This window comes from Eleginops maclovinus, chromosome 9, assembly GCF_036324505.1.
Source record: "Eleginops maclovinus isolate JMC-PN-2008 ecotype Puerto Natales chromosome 9, JC_Emac_rtc_rv5, whole genome shotgun sequence".
Lineage (NCBI taxonomy): Eukaryota > Metazoa > Chordata > Actinopteri > Perciformes > Eleginopidae > Eleginops > Eleginops maclovinus.
Window position 1 is genome coordinate 6500250 of NC_086357.1, and position 20950 is coordinate 6521199.

At 38.1% G+C, this 20950-nt stretch overlaps 1 protein-coding gene across 2 annotated transcripts in view; it reads left to right on the plus strand.

Annotated features, from left to right (window-relative positions):
* Window positions 1-20950, plus strand: part of szt2 (SZT2 subunit of KICSTOR complex) — a 93818-nt gene that overhangs the window by 51373 nt on the left and 21495 nt on the right. For both annotated transcript variants that reach the window (XM_063891038.1, XM_063891039.1), the window contains exons 52-62: window positions 3960-4151; window positions 5279-5484; window positions 6256-6422; window positions 7128-7225; window positions 7345-7477; window positions 7678-7808; window positions 9220-9267; window positions 12044-12165; window positions 12816-13001; window positions 19001-19256; window positions 19342-19421. In XM_063891038.1, the coding sequence (XP_063747108.1) occupies window positions 3960-4151; window positions 5279-5484; window positions 6256-6422; window positions 7128-7225; window positions 7345-7477; window positions 7678-7808; window positions 9220-9267; window positions 12044-12165; window positions 12816-13001; window positions 19001-19256; window positions 19342-19421 (1619 nt within the window). The remainder of the gene's footprint in view (window positions 1-3959; window positions 4152-5278; window positions 5485-6255; window positions 6423-7127; window positions 7226-7344; window positions 7478-7677; window positions 7809-9219; window positions 9268-12043; window positions 12166-12815; window positions 13002-19000; window positions 19257-19341; window positions 19422-20950) is intronic.

Below are 20950 nucleotides of genomic sequence, written 5' to 3' on the forward strand. Positions count from 1 at the left end.
AGTATTGTTCTTATAGTATAGTATGGTATGTTCTTATAGTATGGCATTGTTCTTATAGTATAGTATGGTATGTTCTTATAGTATAGTATTGTTCTTATAGTATAGTATGTTCTTATAGTATGGTATAGTTCTTATAGTATGGCATTGTTCTTAAAGTATAGTATTGTATTGTTCTTATAGTATGGTATTGTTCTTATAGTATAGTATGGTTCTTATAGTATAGTATGGCATTGTTCTTAAAGTATAGTATTGTATTGTTCTTATAGTATGGTATTGTTCTTATAGTATAGTATTGTTCTTATAGTATAATATGGCATTGTTCTTATAGTATGGTATTGTTCCTATAGTATAGTATGGCATTGTTCTTATAGTATAGTATGGCATTGTTCTTATAGTATTTTATTGTTCTTATAGTATGGTATGTTCTTATAGTATAGTATGGCATTGTTCTTATAGTATAGTATGGTATTGTTCTTATAGTATAGTATAGTATGGTATGTTCTTATAGTATGGTATTGTTCTTATAGTATAGTATGGTATTGTTCTTATAGTATAGTATTGTTCTTATAGTATGGCATTGTTCTTATAGTATAGTATGGTATGTTCTTATAGTATGGCATTGTTCTTATAGTATAGTATGGTATTGTTCTTATAGTATAGTATGGTATTGTTCTTATAGTATAGTATGGTATTGTTCTTATAGTATAGTATGGTATGTTCTTATAGTATGGTATTGTTCTTATAGTATAGTATGGTATGTTCTTATAGTATGGCATTGTTCTTATAGTATAGTATGGTATTGTTCTTATAGTATAGTATGGTATTGTTCTTATAGTATAGTATTGTTCTTATAGTATGGTATGTTCTTATAGTATAGTATTGTTCTTATAGTATGGTATGTTCTTATAGTATGGTATTGTTCTTATAGTATAGTATGGTATTGTTCTTATAGTATAGTATGGTATTGTTCTTATAGCATAGTATGGTATTGTTCTTATAGTATGGTATTGTTCTTATAGTATAGTATGGTATTGTTCTTATAGTACAGTATTGTTCTTATAGTATAGTATGGTATTGTTCTTATAGTATAGTATGGTATTGTTCTTATAGTATGGCATTGTTCTTATAGTATGGTATTGTTCTTATAGTATAGTATTGTTCTTATAGTATGGTATGTTCTTATAGTATGGTATTGTTCTTATAGTATAGTATGGTATTGTTCTTATAGTATAGTATGGTATTGTTCTTATAGTACAGTATTGTTCTTATAGTATGGCATTGTTCTTATAGTATGGTATTGTTCTAATAGGATCGTATTGTTCTTATAGTACAGTATTGTTCTTATAGTATGGCATTGTTCTTATAGTATGGTATTGTTCTAATAGGATCGTATTGTTCTTATAGTATGGTATTGTTCTTATAGTATAGTATTGTTCTTATAGGATCGTATTGTTCTTATAGTATAGTATTGTTCTTATAGGATCGTATTGTTCTTATAGTATGGTATTGTTCTTATAGGATCGTATTGTTCTTATAGTATGGTATTTTGTATCGTATTGTTTTGTTGCGTAAGGTATCCTATCGTAATCTTTCAAATCGCTTCATAATGTTTCTTATTGTTTGGTATATTAAAGCTGAAAAGGAGACTGAGAGATAATATTGTACGGCAATTGACCAGTCTAATCTCTGGTGAGGGGCACTGTATACGTCGAATGTTGAAATTTTTTTGTTTGTTACAAACTAAAAGTGGCCTGCAGAGGGGAAATATATTGTACAATACTACATTTCAGCTATTGAAATTCCTTGAGGTAGTTTAACTCGCTCAGTGTGTGTGTACGGCTCTCTTCTAAGGCAGCTGAGGATAACAGAATTGTTGAAGAACTGTGTATTTTTAATATTGTTTAGATTTGCTCACAATGTGAGACACGGCATCCAGATAATCAGATTTCTTTCTCATTCCAATCTGCTGAGTGTGCATTAATATCTATGATTAATATGCATGGTTGTAACATGAGCAGTAGACTGAATCTGACCTGTGAAGTAAGTGCAGTTCCCCTTCAGAATTACTGTTTGATTATCTTACAAGGTTACAGCAGTCATTGTATTGTATAAACAAATCATTTGAGAATGATAAATTACAGTCGTAAATGTCACGCTACGTCATGGGTAACAGTCTGGCTATTAAATTTAAAGTCAAAATATTAAATCCCCCTTAAATTGAACTAGTAAATCTCTCTCGTGAATGACTTCAACTCTGTAATATGAATACGTTTGTTCCTGGAGGCTAGATTTGTTAATGTGACACTGCATAACATGTCCATAAATCAAAATTATAGCACGATTTTGTGGGCTTATTAATATAATTGTGTTTATAAAGTGTTAGCCGTTCTCAAAGACAAAGAGGACTCCTGTGGATTGGTTCAGGAAATTAAAAATAGACCCATCCTCAAATGGTGGTTTTAATTAATTAAAACATTACTGTGCGGCGAAAAATCATTATTCATGTCACCATCTGTGTTCTTTTAAAGACATGTTATCCAGAATAGTAAACATTTGAATGTTTTTTAAAAAACGTATTTTTGGGGGGCTTTTTGCCTTTAATCGGATAGGACAGTGGAGAGTGACAGGAAAGTGGGAGAGAGAGTCGGGGTGGGATCACGGTGGCATACGGTGCAGGTGCCGCAGCCAGTTGCGCCATGGCCGGGGCCAACATTTGAATGGTTTTTGATATAAAACTGTGGCTGGTGGTGAAGAAAGCAGCAGTAGATCACATAAATCACTCATATGTAGTTCCTTTATTTATCTCCTTATTTGGAACATGAATGTTCATTTTCATCCTTTCTCTAAAGATGAACAGGGAGGGAGATGTGGAGAATCAGTGGCTTTGTTTATAAATATCAATATAAAAGATTAATGATCTAAAATCTGTACTTCTGACCCAATATAAGGACCACCTTTCCCAAAATCCCTGCTGCTTCCTTACTAAAACTAAACGTTAGTTATTTTTCTCTCACCTCTAAACCTACTGTATGGACTCATTTGTCTTTATATATTTTAGAACTACTCTACCAGATGCTCCTGAGCAAGTGAGGAGGGAGAAAGGGTGATGGATAGAAGAGAGTTGGATGGTGGTTTGGGAGGTATCCTCATAGGCGTTGAAGGAGGTGGGGAGACTTCCTTTCATCTCTGAAGTCTCCCACAATCAAAAGTTTCCTCTGGCGGGTGCTGAGGTAGTTCTTAAATGTTTCTGCAACACAGAAGGGTGACGCAGGAAGTAAAATGGGTTAGAGGTGGACAATCATGGATGTATAAAAATAACTGGATACAGCTTTGGAGGCGGGTCTTTGTTTACTCATATAAAAGTTGCTCAGTGGCGCATTAAGCCAAAATGGCCTGACTGTGAATACAAGTATCTAAATATAAATATAAATACAAATACCTGGATGGCCCGGGGACTTGAGCCCATAGAACATACACAATTGCGTCTTCCTTAAGCCCCGCCTCCAGTCAAGTCCGTCACAGCAAGGTCATGTCTGCTCTCGGCTTAGTCAGATGAATGGACATGGAAAATAACTCTGTTTTAGCTTTTTTCGCATTTTATAAGCATTAGGACTTAATTATTTAATATTCAAGTGTTAGACTATAAAGAAGATCTACCTTTAAGAAAAATAACACACTGATTTACAGCATTCCTTTCCTAATTGGAGGCAATCGGGGCCCAATGACGTCACTTAATTGACACCTCAACGCTCTACGCACTTTCTGGAGGCTAACAAACAATACTACTCCAAACTTGTTCAGGCAAACTCCATATACCCACAAAAGAACTCTGGTCGAGGAAAAAGTAGTGTGTTCAGAGCCAACACTTCCAAGAACTGAAACTAAATCATTTTGAGTCAACAGGATTATCCTCTTGAATGTTTCCTTATTGTTATTTTTGTGTGCTTGTGTTCTGACAGAGCCACAGCTGTTTGTGCGGTTTGACATCTGGGAACAAGGCAACGTCAGCCCCGCACAGCTGAGTGACAAACTGCAGGGGGCGCTGCGCCACGCTCTCTGCGACGTCGTCATGGAGCTCAGAGTGCTACCCAACCCTCTCTGTTTGGGGGGGGTTTGCCCAGCAACCAAAGCACAAAGGGAAGAGGCTAAAGGTGAGGTCATCAACAGGCGTCTTTGCTGTGTGGACTGTTTCAGGTACTTTACAGCGGGAAGATTTCCACTACAAGCTCAAGACGGCATCCAAGGGCTCCGTTGACAGAAACCATTGAGATTCTTTCAATGTGTTTCACAATATTGCAGAAAATAAACTCTGTGACTTGAAGCAGAAACTTAATTTGGAGCTGTCAGCCATAGTTTGTTCAATATCACTCAAGCCACTCACACAAATTTAGACTTTTCATTTTAGTTTTTTTTATGTTTTTGTTAGGTGTATCCTTAATTTATAGGGAAATGCCTACCGTATATAATGGTAATTGAGGGATTGAGTGCTTACAGGACAGGTGTCGACAAGTACAGGGTCACGTATACAGAGCACAGAGAATTTACAAAGGAAGACAAAGGATACAGATAAATTGAACAGAACCATCGGTAGAACAGAGTTGTTAAGAGGGCACTTATCTGCATCAAAAAGCCATGGCAGTGAGCCATCTTATATGGTGACTGGGGGCTAAAACTAGTAAAGCTTGAAAGAAATTCTGTCTGATAAACATAAGTGCAGCATTCACTTTTGGAAAGTCCTTCTAGGTTACTTTCTTGTGAAAAGAAAAACAATCAGAATCAGAAATCCTTTATTTGTCCCGCAACGGGGAGATGCACATGATTAACACAGCAGATAGTGCAGATAAAGGGAGGAAAAATATTTAAAACATTAACAATTAATTATTATTAATAACACAATATATTGTTGATAACTCCACAAGTAAAAAAACTAAAACAAAATAGCAGATGTGCACACCAAGGTTAAAAAAGCAGTATATTTGTTTTTAAGAAAGGTAACCATATTGAATTAAAGCAACAAAATGATTGGTTTAGCGCTTTGATTAAACTAAGGCTAACGGCTAATTCAACAAATATATATTCTATATCTGTATGTGTGCATCAATGTGTATACATATATCAAAATACATTTCAAAAAGTTGTGGACTTAACAGCTATTGTACCGTCATTGAACGCCTCCAATGAGAAAGACACTAAGCAGGATCATCTCAGAAGTCTTTATTGGAGATTCCGAAATGGTCTTAGATGTAAACGTGTGTTTCTTTTCTGTGGGGGTCTTCAGGGCAGTTGGTCCGCTTGCCTGAGGTGAAGGAAGTGAAGGACAGCCCCCGGCAGCGCAGCGGCTCTCGGGTCTTTAAAAGTAGCCCTTCTCCCATCACCCTGACTGGAGGTCAGGCTGGAGGCAGCAGCCCCATGCCCGGGACCAGCACACCCGAGTCCACCACACCCACCAGCAAGAGCACCCGCCGGAGCTTCTGGGACATACTGGTCAGTTCCTCCGCAGGTCGAAGGCTGTGTTGAATTAATAGAATAGCTATTCTGAAATGTCTTATTATATACTGAGTGAATCCACCTCCCTGCTGGTTATGTCTTCTGAACATTTCTAATACTTAGCATTAATAATTTAATACCAGCTTACCAACATGTCTTGAATAGCTGCAAAATATTTTAAGTGGTGAATTACATTTTTTACAATTTTTAAACGGAACAAATGATTTTTCTTAGTTTTTAGTATGTTTCTGGCTATCATGTTGAATGTTAAGATGTGTTGTTTGCCTGCTTTATTATTGAAAATGTAGCCTTGGTGGTAATATAAGTTAGCTTTCATTTGAAGTTGTTGAAGCTTAATTGGATCCTAAGCATCAATCAGTGTAATTGTGTTATATGGTGGTACAACCCAGACTCCTTAGCAACAATTACTGCTCGGATGGACTTCCAGTTGCCACTAAGACATGTTGTTCCGTAAAATATTGAGCATATTTAAGCACACTTATATTATATCACGAGTTTAGATGAATATTCAGATCCGGTCTTGCAGCACAGAGAAGCCACAATGAGTTGATAGACAGAGCTCAGAGTTTTTAATGTAGGTTACCTGAACGATGCTCTTATAAACTGTGTATTAAGAATTCTCTGGCAATTTCTGACTTAAACTATGATGAAACGACAGGAAAGTCTGGACTTAGTTTGTCCACCTGACCCAGTCCTCCCCCTTGATATCCTCCCATCACCTTAACGTGTTCCTCTCCATCATTGCAGAGTAAGCCAGATCCTTCCGAGCTGGGCAGCCCAAAGACAACCGACGACATCGTGCAGGAGAAGGGGGAGGAGGGCAAAGCAGCCCGACGGAGGCACAAGACGGAGAACGTGAAGCAGCAGTGGAGCCAGGAGAAGGCTCTGGCTGTGGAGCTGGAGCAGGCCCAGAGGTGGAGTATCTTAAGCTTTATCAGGAACATACCAGCATTCAACCAATACCAGAGACCGCTAAGCATCACCACAGAAAGACCACCCCCCTATTTGCAATTAAAAGAAAATAAATTCCGTATAGATTGATCTGTGAGTGGGAGGGGCAATGCACATGTTTGATTGACAGTAAAATAGTCTAAGTAACTCACTGTACACCTTACAGTCTATGTACACAACTTATCCTGCAGGAAAACAGCACACATGTAGAGACTAGCTGGCTATAACATACACTATATAGACAAAGGTATTGGGACCAGGCTTGGCATTTCGTCATTTTAGGGGCAAGGCCATTTGGCCTTTGGTGTCACACATTTTGTTAGGGCACAAAGGCCATTGAGGGAAAAAATAGGATTTGCAGCTTAAAAATAAATAACTTCACTTTCTGATAATAAAAACACACAAATGACATGGAAAACAAATCACCTTTTTAATATCAATAATGTCAAACATTATATCATATAGGCCTATGCCTCCTTTTAGAGTATTACCGTATATAAATTGAAATATATGTGTGTGTGTGTGTGTGTGTGTGTGTGTGTGTGTGTGTGTGTGTGTGTGTGTGTGTGTGTGTGTGTGTGTGTGTGTGTGTGTGTGTGTGTGTGTGTGTGTGTGTGTGTGTGTGTGTGTGTGTGTGTGTGTGTGTGTGTGTGTGTGTGTGTGCGCAGGAGGCAGGTAGCCCAGTTGGAGGAGGGCGATGCTGGCACTCTGCACCCCGTCTACCAGCTCACTTGCCAGCCATGGATCACTTTCATGGCTGAACTTGGTAAGTAATAAATGGAAATTATATTTCTTCTTCTTTGACGGATAACACTGTTAAATATTCTGTCTTCTCGCACTTTGTGTTTTTCTTTTCTTCTCTCTGACCTGGCTGCTGAACACCAGGGTGCCCCTCCATTCAGCAGTGCACGGCTGACGTGGCTTCACACTTCTTGCTGCCCTCCATCTTGGCAGAGATTGTCAATTTGGTCAGTTCCCTGGCAAACGACACAACAGTGAAGGCTTTTGAAAAGACAAGGTTAGTTGCGTGTGTTGGTTATGAAATGAGAAAGCCTTGTTATGATATAATACAACAGCAGAGAAAATAATCTGAAAAATCTTATACCCCTTTATTCTTAAAGACGCATCTGATTGCAGTAGTGTCCTAAATACCTTAAACCATCATCGTTTTATATATTGTAATAATATATACATTTTGCTTGTTTATTTTATTCCCAGCTGTCCAGCTTCTGGGGAAATGTTTGTCCCCTGTCCTCTTGTCCAGACCCTCAGCCAGCCTCCAGGTGCTACGAGAAGCTTCATTCTCATTGGCCGCAACTTCCATCAGTGGCACTGCAGCACAGAGCAAGGTAACTGCTAAAGCCAGTGTTTCTATAGCTCTGTTTTTCTTAACACAGAAGCAGACCACGTAGTAGAAGCAGAAGATTGTGCTCTGGCTATGGGTACAAACATTTTTATTTAAAAATACCTCGGGCATTCTGCGCAACCTTTATTGTATTCGCAAACTCTCCTTATTTTAACTATTATTTGGTAGAGGCATTTCACACTTTTAGACTGGGGCTTTCCAAGCGGAGCAAACAAACAAAAAAAACACACAAAGATATACTGTACACAACCATGTGTATACCAAAGTGTAATCATAGAATTTATGACAAAAATATTGAGAAGATGAAAGCAACACAGTTATCTGGAATATCCTGACTAACATAAGTATCACCCCGCCCCAAATCCAACAAAATCTTATTCTAGTTCTGTGTTTCAGGAGAGTCTGTACGCTGGATTGCTGCCCCTCAGGGTTAAACCTGTGTGCAGCTCTAAATAAAAGCCTATAAAATAAGCCAATCAGAGTTTAGGACCGGGCTCATCAACTACAATTGTTCAATATTTGCATGTGACTGTACAGACACAAGAGGGGTTCACTTTAACATTGAGAAACAATCCATTAAATGAAGCCTGACTATCATTGATTATTATTTATTTTTTAATATTACAAAATGAATGTTTTCTTTGTCCGTCTGTTATTTACTTAAGTTAAGAATTTAGGTTTAAAAATTATCTTGGGAGAAGACTATTTTGACACATGAAGGTGATGCAAATTCGCCAAGCTCTAGTTGAAGAATAGCTGCCGTTACATGAACCACATTTGTTCGATTTGATTGAAATCCTTTTGAATTAAAAAGTCCAGGTAACTGTTTAATTAGAATGTTTACGAGGTAATGCAATAAGATGTTTGATTTAGTTCCCCAAAAAATTCAATCACAACTTAACTGGTAGGATCTCTGCAAAGTGACGTATTTAATCTGAGAGAAAAACAGAAAAAAAAGAATCCCTCAACTTTATTAAGAGAAATCTATTTATTCAATACGTGGAGTAGGCTATAGAATGAGAAGAAGTTGTTCAGACTCTTGATAGATATAACTTGGGAAATGTATACTACATATTCTAGGATTGACCCACATCATTTCCCGATGCTAGCAGCTACAAGGACTAACGTTTAAGGTAGACTGACTTTTAAGGTGGACCAGCTGAACGATTTGTTTGTTCCTTTCTAAACGTCACTAGTCTGAGCCTGTCTCGTGCAAAGCTTTCAACATGCTTCCTTGCTGCTTCTCTTTGTTTCTGTGTTTCTTTGTCCATGCTAGCAGATGTCTAACACTTCTGTGTGATTTGCAAAGTGTGTGCTTACATCAGTGTGTGTCCATGTGCCGTGTGCTTCACTATCCTTGCCTTGCTGTGTGTTCCATCTCTGTCTGCCTACAGAAGACTGTTCAGATGAGGAAACCACCGCAGTGCTAAATAGGTTCACACGTAAGTTTGCCTTTCAGGTTAAATCATCAATGCTGAGGGTGTTTGAAGTTCTTGTTCAGAGGGAATGTAGTGCTTAATATACATAATACTGACACAGGACTAAATTAAACAAGAATAAAATAACACAAAAAAAGAGTACTTAAATAAAACAAGTATAGATACATTGAAAAGCCAAAGTTAAAAGGTTTGTCTTGTTCATAAAACAAAGACATAGGAACCTATATTTGTGCATCAAGGTGCGAGGCACTGAGCACTGTCTAGTGGATAAACAGACAGAGATTTATTTATGTTTATGTGGTTAACCTTGCCCAATTAAAGTGAAAACAATATTGTAGACGAGAGAAAAACAAAACCTAACCTGGATTGGCATGGACAGCCTCTCCTGCTCTCTGACTGTTCTGCTCTACCAGACATCAACAAAAGCATCACACTGCCAGCATTCCACTCACTAAAAACGGTGAGTGCAAAAGCTATTTGGGTACAAACGAGAGAGTACCTTTACAGAAATTTGAAAAGGGCCACGCTTACACATTGTCTCTGAGCTAACTAAAGAGCATTTTGGCAGGATAACATGCCATTGTTTCAAGGCACCTGCTTTGTGAACACAGACCAATATCATAGGAAAGAATCTAAAACAGCTTTTGTTCAAACTACTCCAACTAACCTTCAATTTCAGTTACTTACAGAAGTAAATAAGCCCATTAAACATTTATGAATAGAGCCGTGCTAATATACCCTGCACAGGCAGATATCCAACACGTTTCTGTAAAACACAATGAAAAGGAAAATATATAACATAAAAAAATGAAATAAAAGGGATATTGACAAGTTCATTTGAAAAATATTGGCTTATAATAATAATACATATGATTTATAAAGCGCTTTTTATGAATAAAATGCAGGTTTATTGTAGTTTGAAGACATTAATAGACAAAAGGCTCAGTAGAAACCACGTCTGAAATAAGATGCACAAATCCAAGATCAGGCAGGCAGAACAGAAAGCTAAGCATTACGTCATCATTTCCTTCCTAACTGCACTGCATATTGTTACTTGGAAAATATCCCACACATGTTATTAACTTCCAGACACTCATTACTCTTCATTTTCTAACTTTTGTTTGATGTGTAACTATTGGAGTCACCTCCCTCTGTCATCAAAGAACCAACATTAAGTAATCAACAGTTACTGATGGGTCAAGCCTTACAGTGGAAACCTCTCCTGGCTAATTCAATTCATTTGGCTTGTGGGCAGTTCCCAGTAAATGTGCAAATACAATTGAATTATAAGGCATTTTAAAGTCATGTTAAGGTGACGCCCAGTGACTGTTATCCTCCAGTTTGGTTAAGAACAGATGAAACTGCTGACAGTCGGTAGGAGTCGGTCTTCTGTCTGCTTTTGATTCATAATGCTGTGTCGTTTCACTGAGTTCCTCTCGTGATAGAAATTCTTTCTGGAGCCTTGACTGGAAAACAAAAGAGCCGGAGACTGATATGATGTCTGACAAACTGTATTTTTAATCAAAAGACTTGGCCACAGAGAAACAGAAGATGAACAATACAAGTGTGTAGTCACCTTGTCTCTCGCCATCCATTCTGATCACAGCCGCTCTCTGTTCCTATATCCCAAACAGGGCCTGCAGTGAGCTTCTTTTTCTGAAGATGAGTCATTTCAATGACAGGACAATCTTAGGTTCAGTTTCCGGTTATTTATCAAAGCAAGACATTATACCCTCACTGTCCCCGACTAATTATCTCCTTTACCTGGCACACCAGTGAACACGGTCTAGTCTGGTTTAAAAGTCTCTTACTATGCTATATTTGAACAATATATTGTAGGCAATATCTATACAAAACTTGTCTGTGAAGTTTTTTGCTCAAAATAAGAAACAGATCTCCCATTGTAGCATGCCTTATACCCCTCTATGTCAGCCCTGTTCCTGAAGTGCTGATTCTGTGACTGTTGCTTTGAATTTGAGCTGAGCTGCTGCTGGCCACGCCCCTTTGCAGCTTCATGCAGCTCTCTGTCTGAAGAGACATTTCTAAAGGAGAAACTCAGCTAAACGCTGCCGTGATTAAACCCCATATTATGTTCCAAACCACATCAAGCATTATTTCTGAACAAAGACATTATATACAACAACTCTAAGTCCCTCCTGCAGACATCCTGTGCAGAAGTTACCAAATATGGTCCGACCTCGCCCAATAAAGGGTTAACACAATAAGAAATATGCAACTGAATCACATTGCCAAGTGTTTCCCTAACTTCCTCCTGTACTAACAGCGCAGATTTGAACCATAAATTGCACTTCAATAAGCAACACCTAATAAATGATTAGCTTGTGCTAGCTATGTTCTTGGAAGTTGACAGGAGTGGGAGTTAGCTGACAGGTTTCCAACTCTCAGAACAGTTAGTGCTTACAATATGATAGCGGAAGCAAGACTACTACCACAGGAGCATATGTCCTGTGTTGCACACTCTATACAGAGGCCAATCACAGCGGCTCTCTGTGATAGTGTCTGAAAACTGTCGGACTCATGCCAATAATTCATGATAATATGGAAAAAGACCCTCAGATTTCTCATACCAGTACACCATACATGTATTTATTTAATTTCTATCTACAAACACAACCAAACACTATTATTTTAAACATAATTAATCACAGACTATTATTGTAATTAAACACAATTGTATTTTTTTTAAGCGATTGAATTTATTATATTAATGGATAGGAATTAGCTCAGGAATGGCTTAACACCTCTCTCTTCCTCACAGCTCATAAGGGCTTCCAGCGCTTCGAGGCACTGGAGCACAGCGATGTGTTCAGTCCAAGCCAGGGCACTGCAGGACTGGCCCCCCGCCAGAGGTTCCTTTTCATCAACATCGTAGACAAAAAGGTGACTTGGGACGTTGAAGTCTTAGTACTGTGAATGAGTTCTTACTTATAAACGGTCTTGATTGATTGAGCTGGGAATACATCTCTGATCCCTGAATTACACTTGTATAAGATACACTGCCTCTCATGTCCATTTAAAATAAGATCTCACTTAGATCCAGGAGTAAATCAGCATGCGTATAAATATTTGTCCAGGTTTTGACACATTGGAATGAGATTTTTTTCTCTGAGCCCAAATGACAACAAAGGAACAGTGCAGATAATTAAAAATACAATAAATTCACTGGAGTACCATTACATTAATAGTCAAGCACGTGTAATACAATCAAATAAGAAGTAGCATTATAAAAAAAGCAGGTGAACATATACAAGTATTGAAGTTACAGTCACGAGTAACATTAAAAAATTGTAGAAGTAAAGGATATATTGCATATAGCAGTTATTGCCCAAAATATGTTCATCGTCATTGTATTCGTACAGTAGTGTTACCCAGACAACCCTGGCTAATTCATATATTATTTTATGAATCAGTTACTATTTTAAAGTGTTTTCGCTGTTTACCAATTGTCCTCCCTGCGTTATAAAAGCCACAGATGTACCTATGTGACATATTATTACATGCATGTGTTATTGTTGCCTTCCTTGCCTTAGGTGACTCTGTACAGCTATAACTGGTCTGTGGATCTTGGCTCCTCTCTGAACCGGGAGCTGCTTCGCCTGGTGAAGTGGCAGAATGCCCGGGCGCACGTGGTCCACTGCCTGCTCAACCAGAAGATGGGCCTCTTCCATCACTACTGCTTCTCTGATGCACCCATTCACGAGCTGGACTACAAGCAGGTAGAGACACAGAGTGGAGGGAAAATGTAGAAAACTGGACGAACTCTTGTTACCGCTACATTTTACATCCCTTAGTCAACACCCTTCCTGTTCGCATTTTTGTTTCTTTAAAATATTGTATTGTTATACCCATATATCCTGATATTCATAGTGGAAATTGCCTCAGTTCTGCAAAAGTCAAATTCCGGGAAGTCATTTTTTCCTTTGTTCATAACTTATGTTTTTTATTATTATTTATCCTGGTAGATAAAATGAACATAAGGAATACTTACTGTACACATGATATATAAATACTGAATCAATTAAACAAATAGACAAAGAGAAGAAGGGAAAATAGAAGTGGAAAGACGAGAAGAGGAGAAAATTATTATTATTAGAGTCCCATTATATTGAAATTACAGTTTGGATTCACAAATCATTCTATTTAGTGACCTGAAAAAGGCAAATTAACTACAAACGAAGTAGTAAAATAAAATAAAAACGAAAAAGTACATAGGGGTTGTTTAAAATGACAAATATCTATACTAACACACACATATTTATACATATACGCATACATAAAAACATACATATACACACACACACATTCAGGCATTTAGCGAAGGCTTCCAAGCTAGGCTACATGCTACCGTATGCTACTCTCATGCGGTAGTATTTTCTCCAGCGGCAAGGTGGCTATCATACGCTCCCGTTTAGCATCGTGGGCGTCTTGCTCGAAGGCTAACCCACGGCTAATTAGCTAGCTAACGAGCTAATCTAACAAGTGAGTAGATGATACTTTATACATTTTATGGAGCAGACACACTGATAATTAGTGCTAACGGTGCTAAAATATAAATAAAATAATAATACAATTTCACTTACCGAAAAAACTGGAGACCAGAATTATTGGACGGTCTGTTAATACAATTAATCGCACAGCAAGCCATATTATGTCTGATATTTGCATTCAAAAGGCACCATCACCACCAACATGTCCGACAGGTCAAGTGCAGTGACTGTTAGCGGAGCTAGCAGAGCAGACAACTAGCGGCTAGCGCCCACTGACGGCGCTGACCTGTCAATCAAAGCGACCACGCCCTTAATTATGCATAAGTTTAAGCCTGAATGTAATTAAAACGGGAGAGTTATATATAAATTCACCCTCCTCACAGTTGTCATGAATAGGGAAATTAGCTATAGAGACCAAAAGCAATTTTTTGTACCATGCTGTAAACATGTTTATTTCTGCTGTAAAAATTGGCATTTTAACAGCGGGGTCTATGTAAATTGCTCTGTTTTGGAGCCAGGCCACGCCGTATGTGTTTCAATGCTCAGCCCCGGAGGTTGCCCCTTGGTATAGAAGCACAATCAAACAAGAGATGGTTGGTTTTGGGTTATGTAATTTCCCCTCAATTTAGTTTTCCTGAGATTTCCATATATCTCATGAATTGTATCCTCCCAGTTGTCAAGTGATGGGATGTCCGCTTTGAGCCATTTTCTACGTACTTTTTTTTGCAACAGTTAGAATTCCATAAACATTTTTTGTTTTGAAGTTTGTGGGGATTGGATGTAGGAATAACTGTGGCTTTTCAATATGTGTCCTCCATAGGAATAAAACGCAATTAATGCAGATTCCAAAAAAGATTACTGTCAGATAAAACATACTCATTTGCGTTTCATGCTACCAAGCCAAGGTCCAACAAGGCACGAGTCCAAGACAATTCCAAGACTCCAAAAAGAAAATGTACTCTAGCTCTACAGTCTCGGTTAAAACTATACACTCACACTAAAGCCAGCGTTTTGTGGAAACTAAATCTTACAATAGAAATTGAATTCCAGTAGAAAAGTGTTCCAGTTTGAAAGCTGCCTCTAAACTTCATCTATATTCCTGTCATGCATGGTGTTTGGTCTTCACACAGCTTATTTTCTGCGTGGAGTGTCTCAGCATGTGTTTAATATGAAGCTGTGGATCGATATTCCAATGATGGACTTGGCAGCAAAAACAAAAACAAGATTTCTCAGCCAAGATATGGCTCAGCATTTTTATTATTCTCCATTCCGACCCCCGCTGTATTTCCCGCCTTCTCACTTTGATCATATCTGGGAAATACAACCCTGTCACATCAACAACTTTGTTTCTCGACCACTTAACTACCTCGATGCAATTAAGTCCCTGTCGTTTCCCATCCATCCTCTTAGATTATTTATGAACAGCTCTAGCTCAGAGAATTTTCCACTAGGTGTGCCTCCAGTGACAAAAGTGTTTGCTAAGCATATTTAACAACCCGTCTTCCTTTACACTGGCACTGTGAGCCAGCTGTCATGTCCCCTTCCCTGTTCCCAATGGTGGTGCAGAGAGACTTCCACAGGAAACACCGTGGGAGCACCTGCATTTACATACGATCGTGTGGAATTTAAAAGAGGGATTTTTACATCCCTCTGGCTATGGAATTTTGCTTATAGTAACCATATTCACACACTTTTCTACCCTTCCTCAAATCTACCATTGCAGGAATGGAAAAATATATAAGGTATAAACTACTTGGTTGCAGGTTTTCTTAATCCAACAAAGTATTAAGCTTTCAATATTTGTAAAACAACCCATTATAACCAGGCGGCAGAGACACACTGCTGCATTTGCCGGGATATAATCCCATTTAAAATAACATATCATGAGGGTTACATTTGAAGTAATCACATTATATTTAAGTGTCACAATCATTGCAGTTGTAGAAAAAGTTCTGTTCTGCATGAAATTGTATGATGTGCTACATTCCAGTGATCTTTTTTAACATCAGAATCAAGTTCATTGCCAGATGCGTTTACACATGCAAGGAGTTTGGAATTTGGTGTCTGACGGTGCGAACATAAACAATCTAAGAAAATAAGTTGTAAAAGTAGTTAAAAATATCTTTAAGAAACTATTTAGCATTAAAAAATACAATTTTAAAGACAAGTATTGATACCCAATTTTCCAGTCACTTTGAACTTGATATTATCCCAATAAATGTTCAAATATTATTACTGTTATTAAAAAAATAAAAGTGATATTTGAAAAGCAAGGACAGATCTCTAATAGTGCTTAAAGGGAGCACTTTCCATTACATCAACAGTTCAAATAACAATCTGAATGTAGGGCTGTGCAATATGGAGAAAATCAATCATCATGATCTTTCTAATGAGTTACTTAGATATGGAGCTTGTGATGATATTGTAGGGTTGATTAATCAAATCAAATCAAGTTTTATTTATAAAGCACCTTTCACACACAGTGGTAACACAAAGTCCCAGTTGTTTATTAGTGTAACACATAGCTTTGCGATTAAAAAAATATACATATGCATGCACATCTACTGCATATACATTTTTACATTACACTTACAGCTCCGGAAAAAATGAATAGACCACTCCAAATCTTTCGTAAATCTTAACCCTACATGTATGGCAGCCATTCCAGCCTCTGTTGAATTCCAACACAGAAACATTTAGTCAGTAGTTTATAGAATACAACAATTTGACTCATACATATGGATATAAAAACCAGAGAAACTGATAATGCTGCAGGGGTCTCTTCATTTTTTCCGGAGCTGTATATACTTTGTACATACACATACACAAACGTATATATACTTAGACACAATAAAAAGAAATAAAAGAAGAAATGTAAAAATGTTATTCAGTTAAAATGATGTTCCAAAAGAACATTTCTGAGAAATGATCATTAGTTAGTTGATAAAAACAAATCAAATAAATCGGCAATGGGATCTGCAGTTCAGAAAATACATAACTTCTTTCTAATGCAGCCAATACATATGCCATTTTACAACTTCAAAAATCTAAACAATGTCTAGTCTCATTTCATGTTAAAGATATCTTCTTGATATACTGAATGTTAGGAAGTGATTATTTCAAAGTATATTTTTAAACAAGACTCAATCACCGACCAGACAAAGTAAGTCCTGGAAAGGCCAGGGTTCATCGAGGAGTTTGTCATAAAAAGTACAATATCACCTAATATGATAATGACACTGGCAGCTTTCCATGATTGCAAAGGGCAGTGAGGGATCAGTTGATTCTTAATCCTAAATGAATTTGTGTTTAATCATATGTTATTTTTCCAGCTAGTTTCTCAGCATGAGAAGAACATGCTCAGTTGGGTGTTAATTGGGCCCAGCAGCTCACCTTGCAGGGCAATAAGGCAAGGGTGACATATAGCATGCATTGCGTTTAAGTATTAAATAAGAACGGTTAACAAAAAATACAGAAAAAAGGTCAAATTGCGTGTTTTGCTCCTGCATTGTTGTGTGGAACCAACGCAGTGGAGATTTATCAGAGCAGCATTTCACAGCAAAGAAGACACCAAATGCCCTTTTAGCATTCCCCCTTTGGCCAATTACAAAACAAGCTCAAAGAAGAGAAAGAAACAAACTTTTCCCGTTCCCTCCAATGGCCCCGTGCTTCATCGCCGCACCACTAATGAGTCCGGACAGAAGGCAGAGTCAGAGCAGCAGAAAATTTGCCTGAACAGAGTTTCATCTGTCATGGCCCTGATGAGAAGCAGAGGGAGCACCAGTGCGCAGTTTGACCCTGCAGCCCTGAAGCTATGCTGCACACTGCTCTGCCACACACTGCCGGGGCATCTGTCCCCTCGCTGCTCCGCTGAGCTAACGCGCCCAAAAGTTCCTCCCAACTGCAACCAGGGCCAGCTATCAACGCTCTGAAAATCTGATCATATTAAGACAAATATTAATGCTGTGTAAAGGAAGGGGATGAGCCCACTCTATTTCCTGAAGAAGCTGAGATCCTCTAACAATAGAGATCTTGTCCAGTCGTCTGCAAACCTGACAATTTTGGAGTTATAGTAGAAAGGAGGACTCTGATAAAGGGATCTATTATGAATAATCCTGACCACCCTCTCCGCAAACTACTGGACAGACAAAAGTTGCTCCTTCCACCACAGACTGATTCAGCCTCGCTGTCAGGAGAACTGATACAGTATATAAATCCCGCCAAAAGCAATACCCCTTATCTACAATCTACAACCCTTCCCCCTGTCTGTCAACTCCCAGCTCCAAACTTTCTTTTAAAACCAGACTCCACTGTGTAGAGCATGTTGAACGCGCACCACCTCACTGCATTTAAACTTGCAACTACTTTGCACAACTTTAAATGTATATAGAAGCCTATGTTTGCATTTTGTTTTTCAAATTCTTCTAACTTATTATAATATTTTATATTACGTTTTATATTGTGCATTCTTACTCTATAGATATATTTCTTTCTACTGTTGATATACATTTACTGTTTATTTATTTTTTTAACTTGTGCAATGCCTTGTCCCAATTTTGGATCAATAAAGTATATAAATCTAGTCACATTTTTATTTCAGAAGGCTTCTTAGCAGACTTTATATTATTATGTTTATTGTATCCTTTGTTTATATATTTTTAATATTGTTCATTCTTAAGATTTGATATATATGTATATATATATATATAGATTGTATATTTATATTTTTTACTGTTGAAATTGATATATTCTCAGTTTATTTTTGTATTTAATGTCCTGTTAACAGGCCACTGTGAAAAAAATTACCAATTTGGGATCAATAAAGTGTATTAAATCCATTCTAATTAGATCTAACATGCAGTGCCGGGAATATATTCTATAGAGGGTCCCACAGGTCATGACATTGACTCAGTGTGGGCTCTGTACCCTATGTAGCTGACTCTGCATGCATTAATGCATTTGCGTTTTCAGAGGTATAAAGCTGGTCATTGATATCATTTAACTTTAATATTCCTAACACTTTTTGGAATATGCTTCCAATCTGACTACTGTACATGAGGATTTAGAAGAACCCAACCGCTCTGCTTTAGTCCCTTGACCTGCGGGCATCCTTTAGTCTGTCCTTGCTGTTGCTTTGTTTAGCATTCATTGTCATAGCATACAATTGGTGTTCTTGTCATTTTTTCCCCGATTGTTTATATCTTTTTATTACAATTTGTCTTCTCCAGGATCCCAACCCCTTCCTGAGCCCCTCCATGGAGCCCGATGCGTTGCTGCGCAGCGCAGTTCCCCCCCTGCCCAGTAAGGAGCAGGGTAGGCTAGGCCCCTCGGTCCGAAGCCTCGCTCCGCTCCACTTCCCCTCCGAGCTGCTACCCTTCGACGAGGCTCTGAGGGACGTGTGCACCATCCGGCCCCTGATGGAGGGGGATGTGGTGGCCCGACATGGCAGCCAGCTCCTGGAGATCAAAGCTGCTGAGAGGAGAGGTTAATACTGCTGCTACTGATTCTAATCATGTCAATTGTGTCAAACTAGTCCATCAAACTCAATCTTGTGTGTTTGCACTGACAGATGTGGAGAAGCAGATGAAGATCGAGAACCTGTTTGTGACGTGGCAGCAGAGGTCTGCGCAGTCCAACATGCCCATTTCGGTAAGTAGCCCGAGTCACACGCACACACATTTTATTTGTCAGACAGTTTATAGATTTTTTATCTTCATAGTCAACGGTATATATTTATATTTTCTCTAATTCCGGGTTATTTTTATTTGTATTTTGGGATGTTTATATTTTAGAATTGTTTGTTTCTACTTTTTAATATCTAATTATGTGAAACAACAAAAATGTCCCAGTTTGGGATTAATAAAGTCATCCTTATCTTATTCTATTTTACATACACATGTACGAATTTGTTTTTATTATCGTTTTTTATTTTGCATTTTAAGGAAATATACAGTATGGTTCCAGGGCATACACCACAAAAAGAAATAGAGTTCTAAAAAACTAAAATACATGAATAACAAATCTGAAAATAAAGGAGTTATTCACTGTATAGGACACAGTTAACAGACAGCAGATACTTCACTAGTTCTCATTAATAGTCATATCTAACCAGAGTGTCATACAATAAGTATTCTTTTTTTGTTGTTACCTTACCCACCGCTGCTAAGTATCTGAGTTTTGTTTTCAGTTTTGTCATAATAGATAGGATACATGTCTATTTCGAGGCAAGCAAACTCTGAACAGTTGGTACACTTGAATGAGTCATTTTTCAAGGGACAGTTGGAAACAGGCTCTCTGGTAGTGTTCAGCAGTGGATAGTGACAGGTACATTGTCTAGTGATTTTTCTTCATTCCAAGAATGAGAATAACTATGAATTATGTAAGGGATAATGTGCAGCGAGGCGGTCATTATGGGGAAAAGAACACCCGACAGGCCGATCAGGGAGCCGACGTGAAGTGGAAGGATATTGATCAGCATGAAGGGTGCTCTTTCCCCCATAATGACCGCCTCGCTGCACATTATCCCGCTTATTACAAGGCCTGAAACAAAACAAACTAACGACTCGACTCGCAATATTAATTTAAATTATTTTATTGACTCAAAAATTATCGTATTTGTTCCGCTATGAAAAAAAAAACTCTGTTCCGGCACACCAACGGCTGGAACTGCGACCCCAACAACTTTGCGGCAGCACTGATCGAGGTTTTCTGTAACTGTTCAAGTCTGTACACAGTTTCTGATCCACTAACAAGTCCTTAAACACTGCAGAGCCCCGATCGTGTTCCTGTCAGTGTTTAATTCCCGTCTGTCTTCTTCTGGTGATTTATCTGAGGAGAGGTTAATACTGCTGCTACTGATTCTAATCATGTCAATTGTGTCAAACTACGTCCAGTGCTCCATATTTGATCTATTATCTTTCTTGATCCTCCAATGGTAAATGTCCACTGAATTAGCCTCTCTGATATTTCCTGGTAGGGTGTTCCACAGTTCAGGAGCGTAATGAATAAAGGGCGATGAAAGGGATGACAGTGTGGCGTGTTAATGTACTTTTTACTTCATTCAGACAGGTGAATAAGTCAAAATGGTATTACATATTGAGCACATAAAAAAAACTCCATGTGATCATGCTCACAACAAATTGGATCTGACCGGTAAGTCTGAATGGAGTATTAAACTC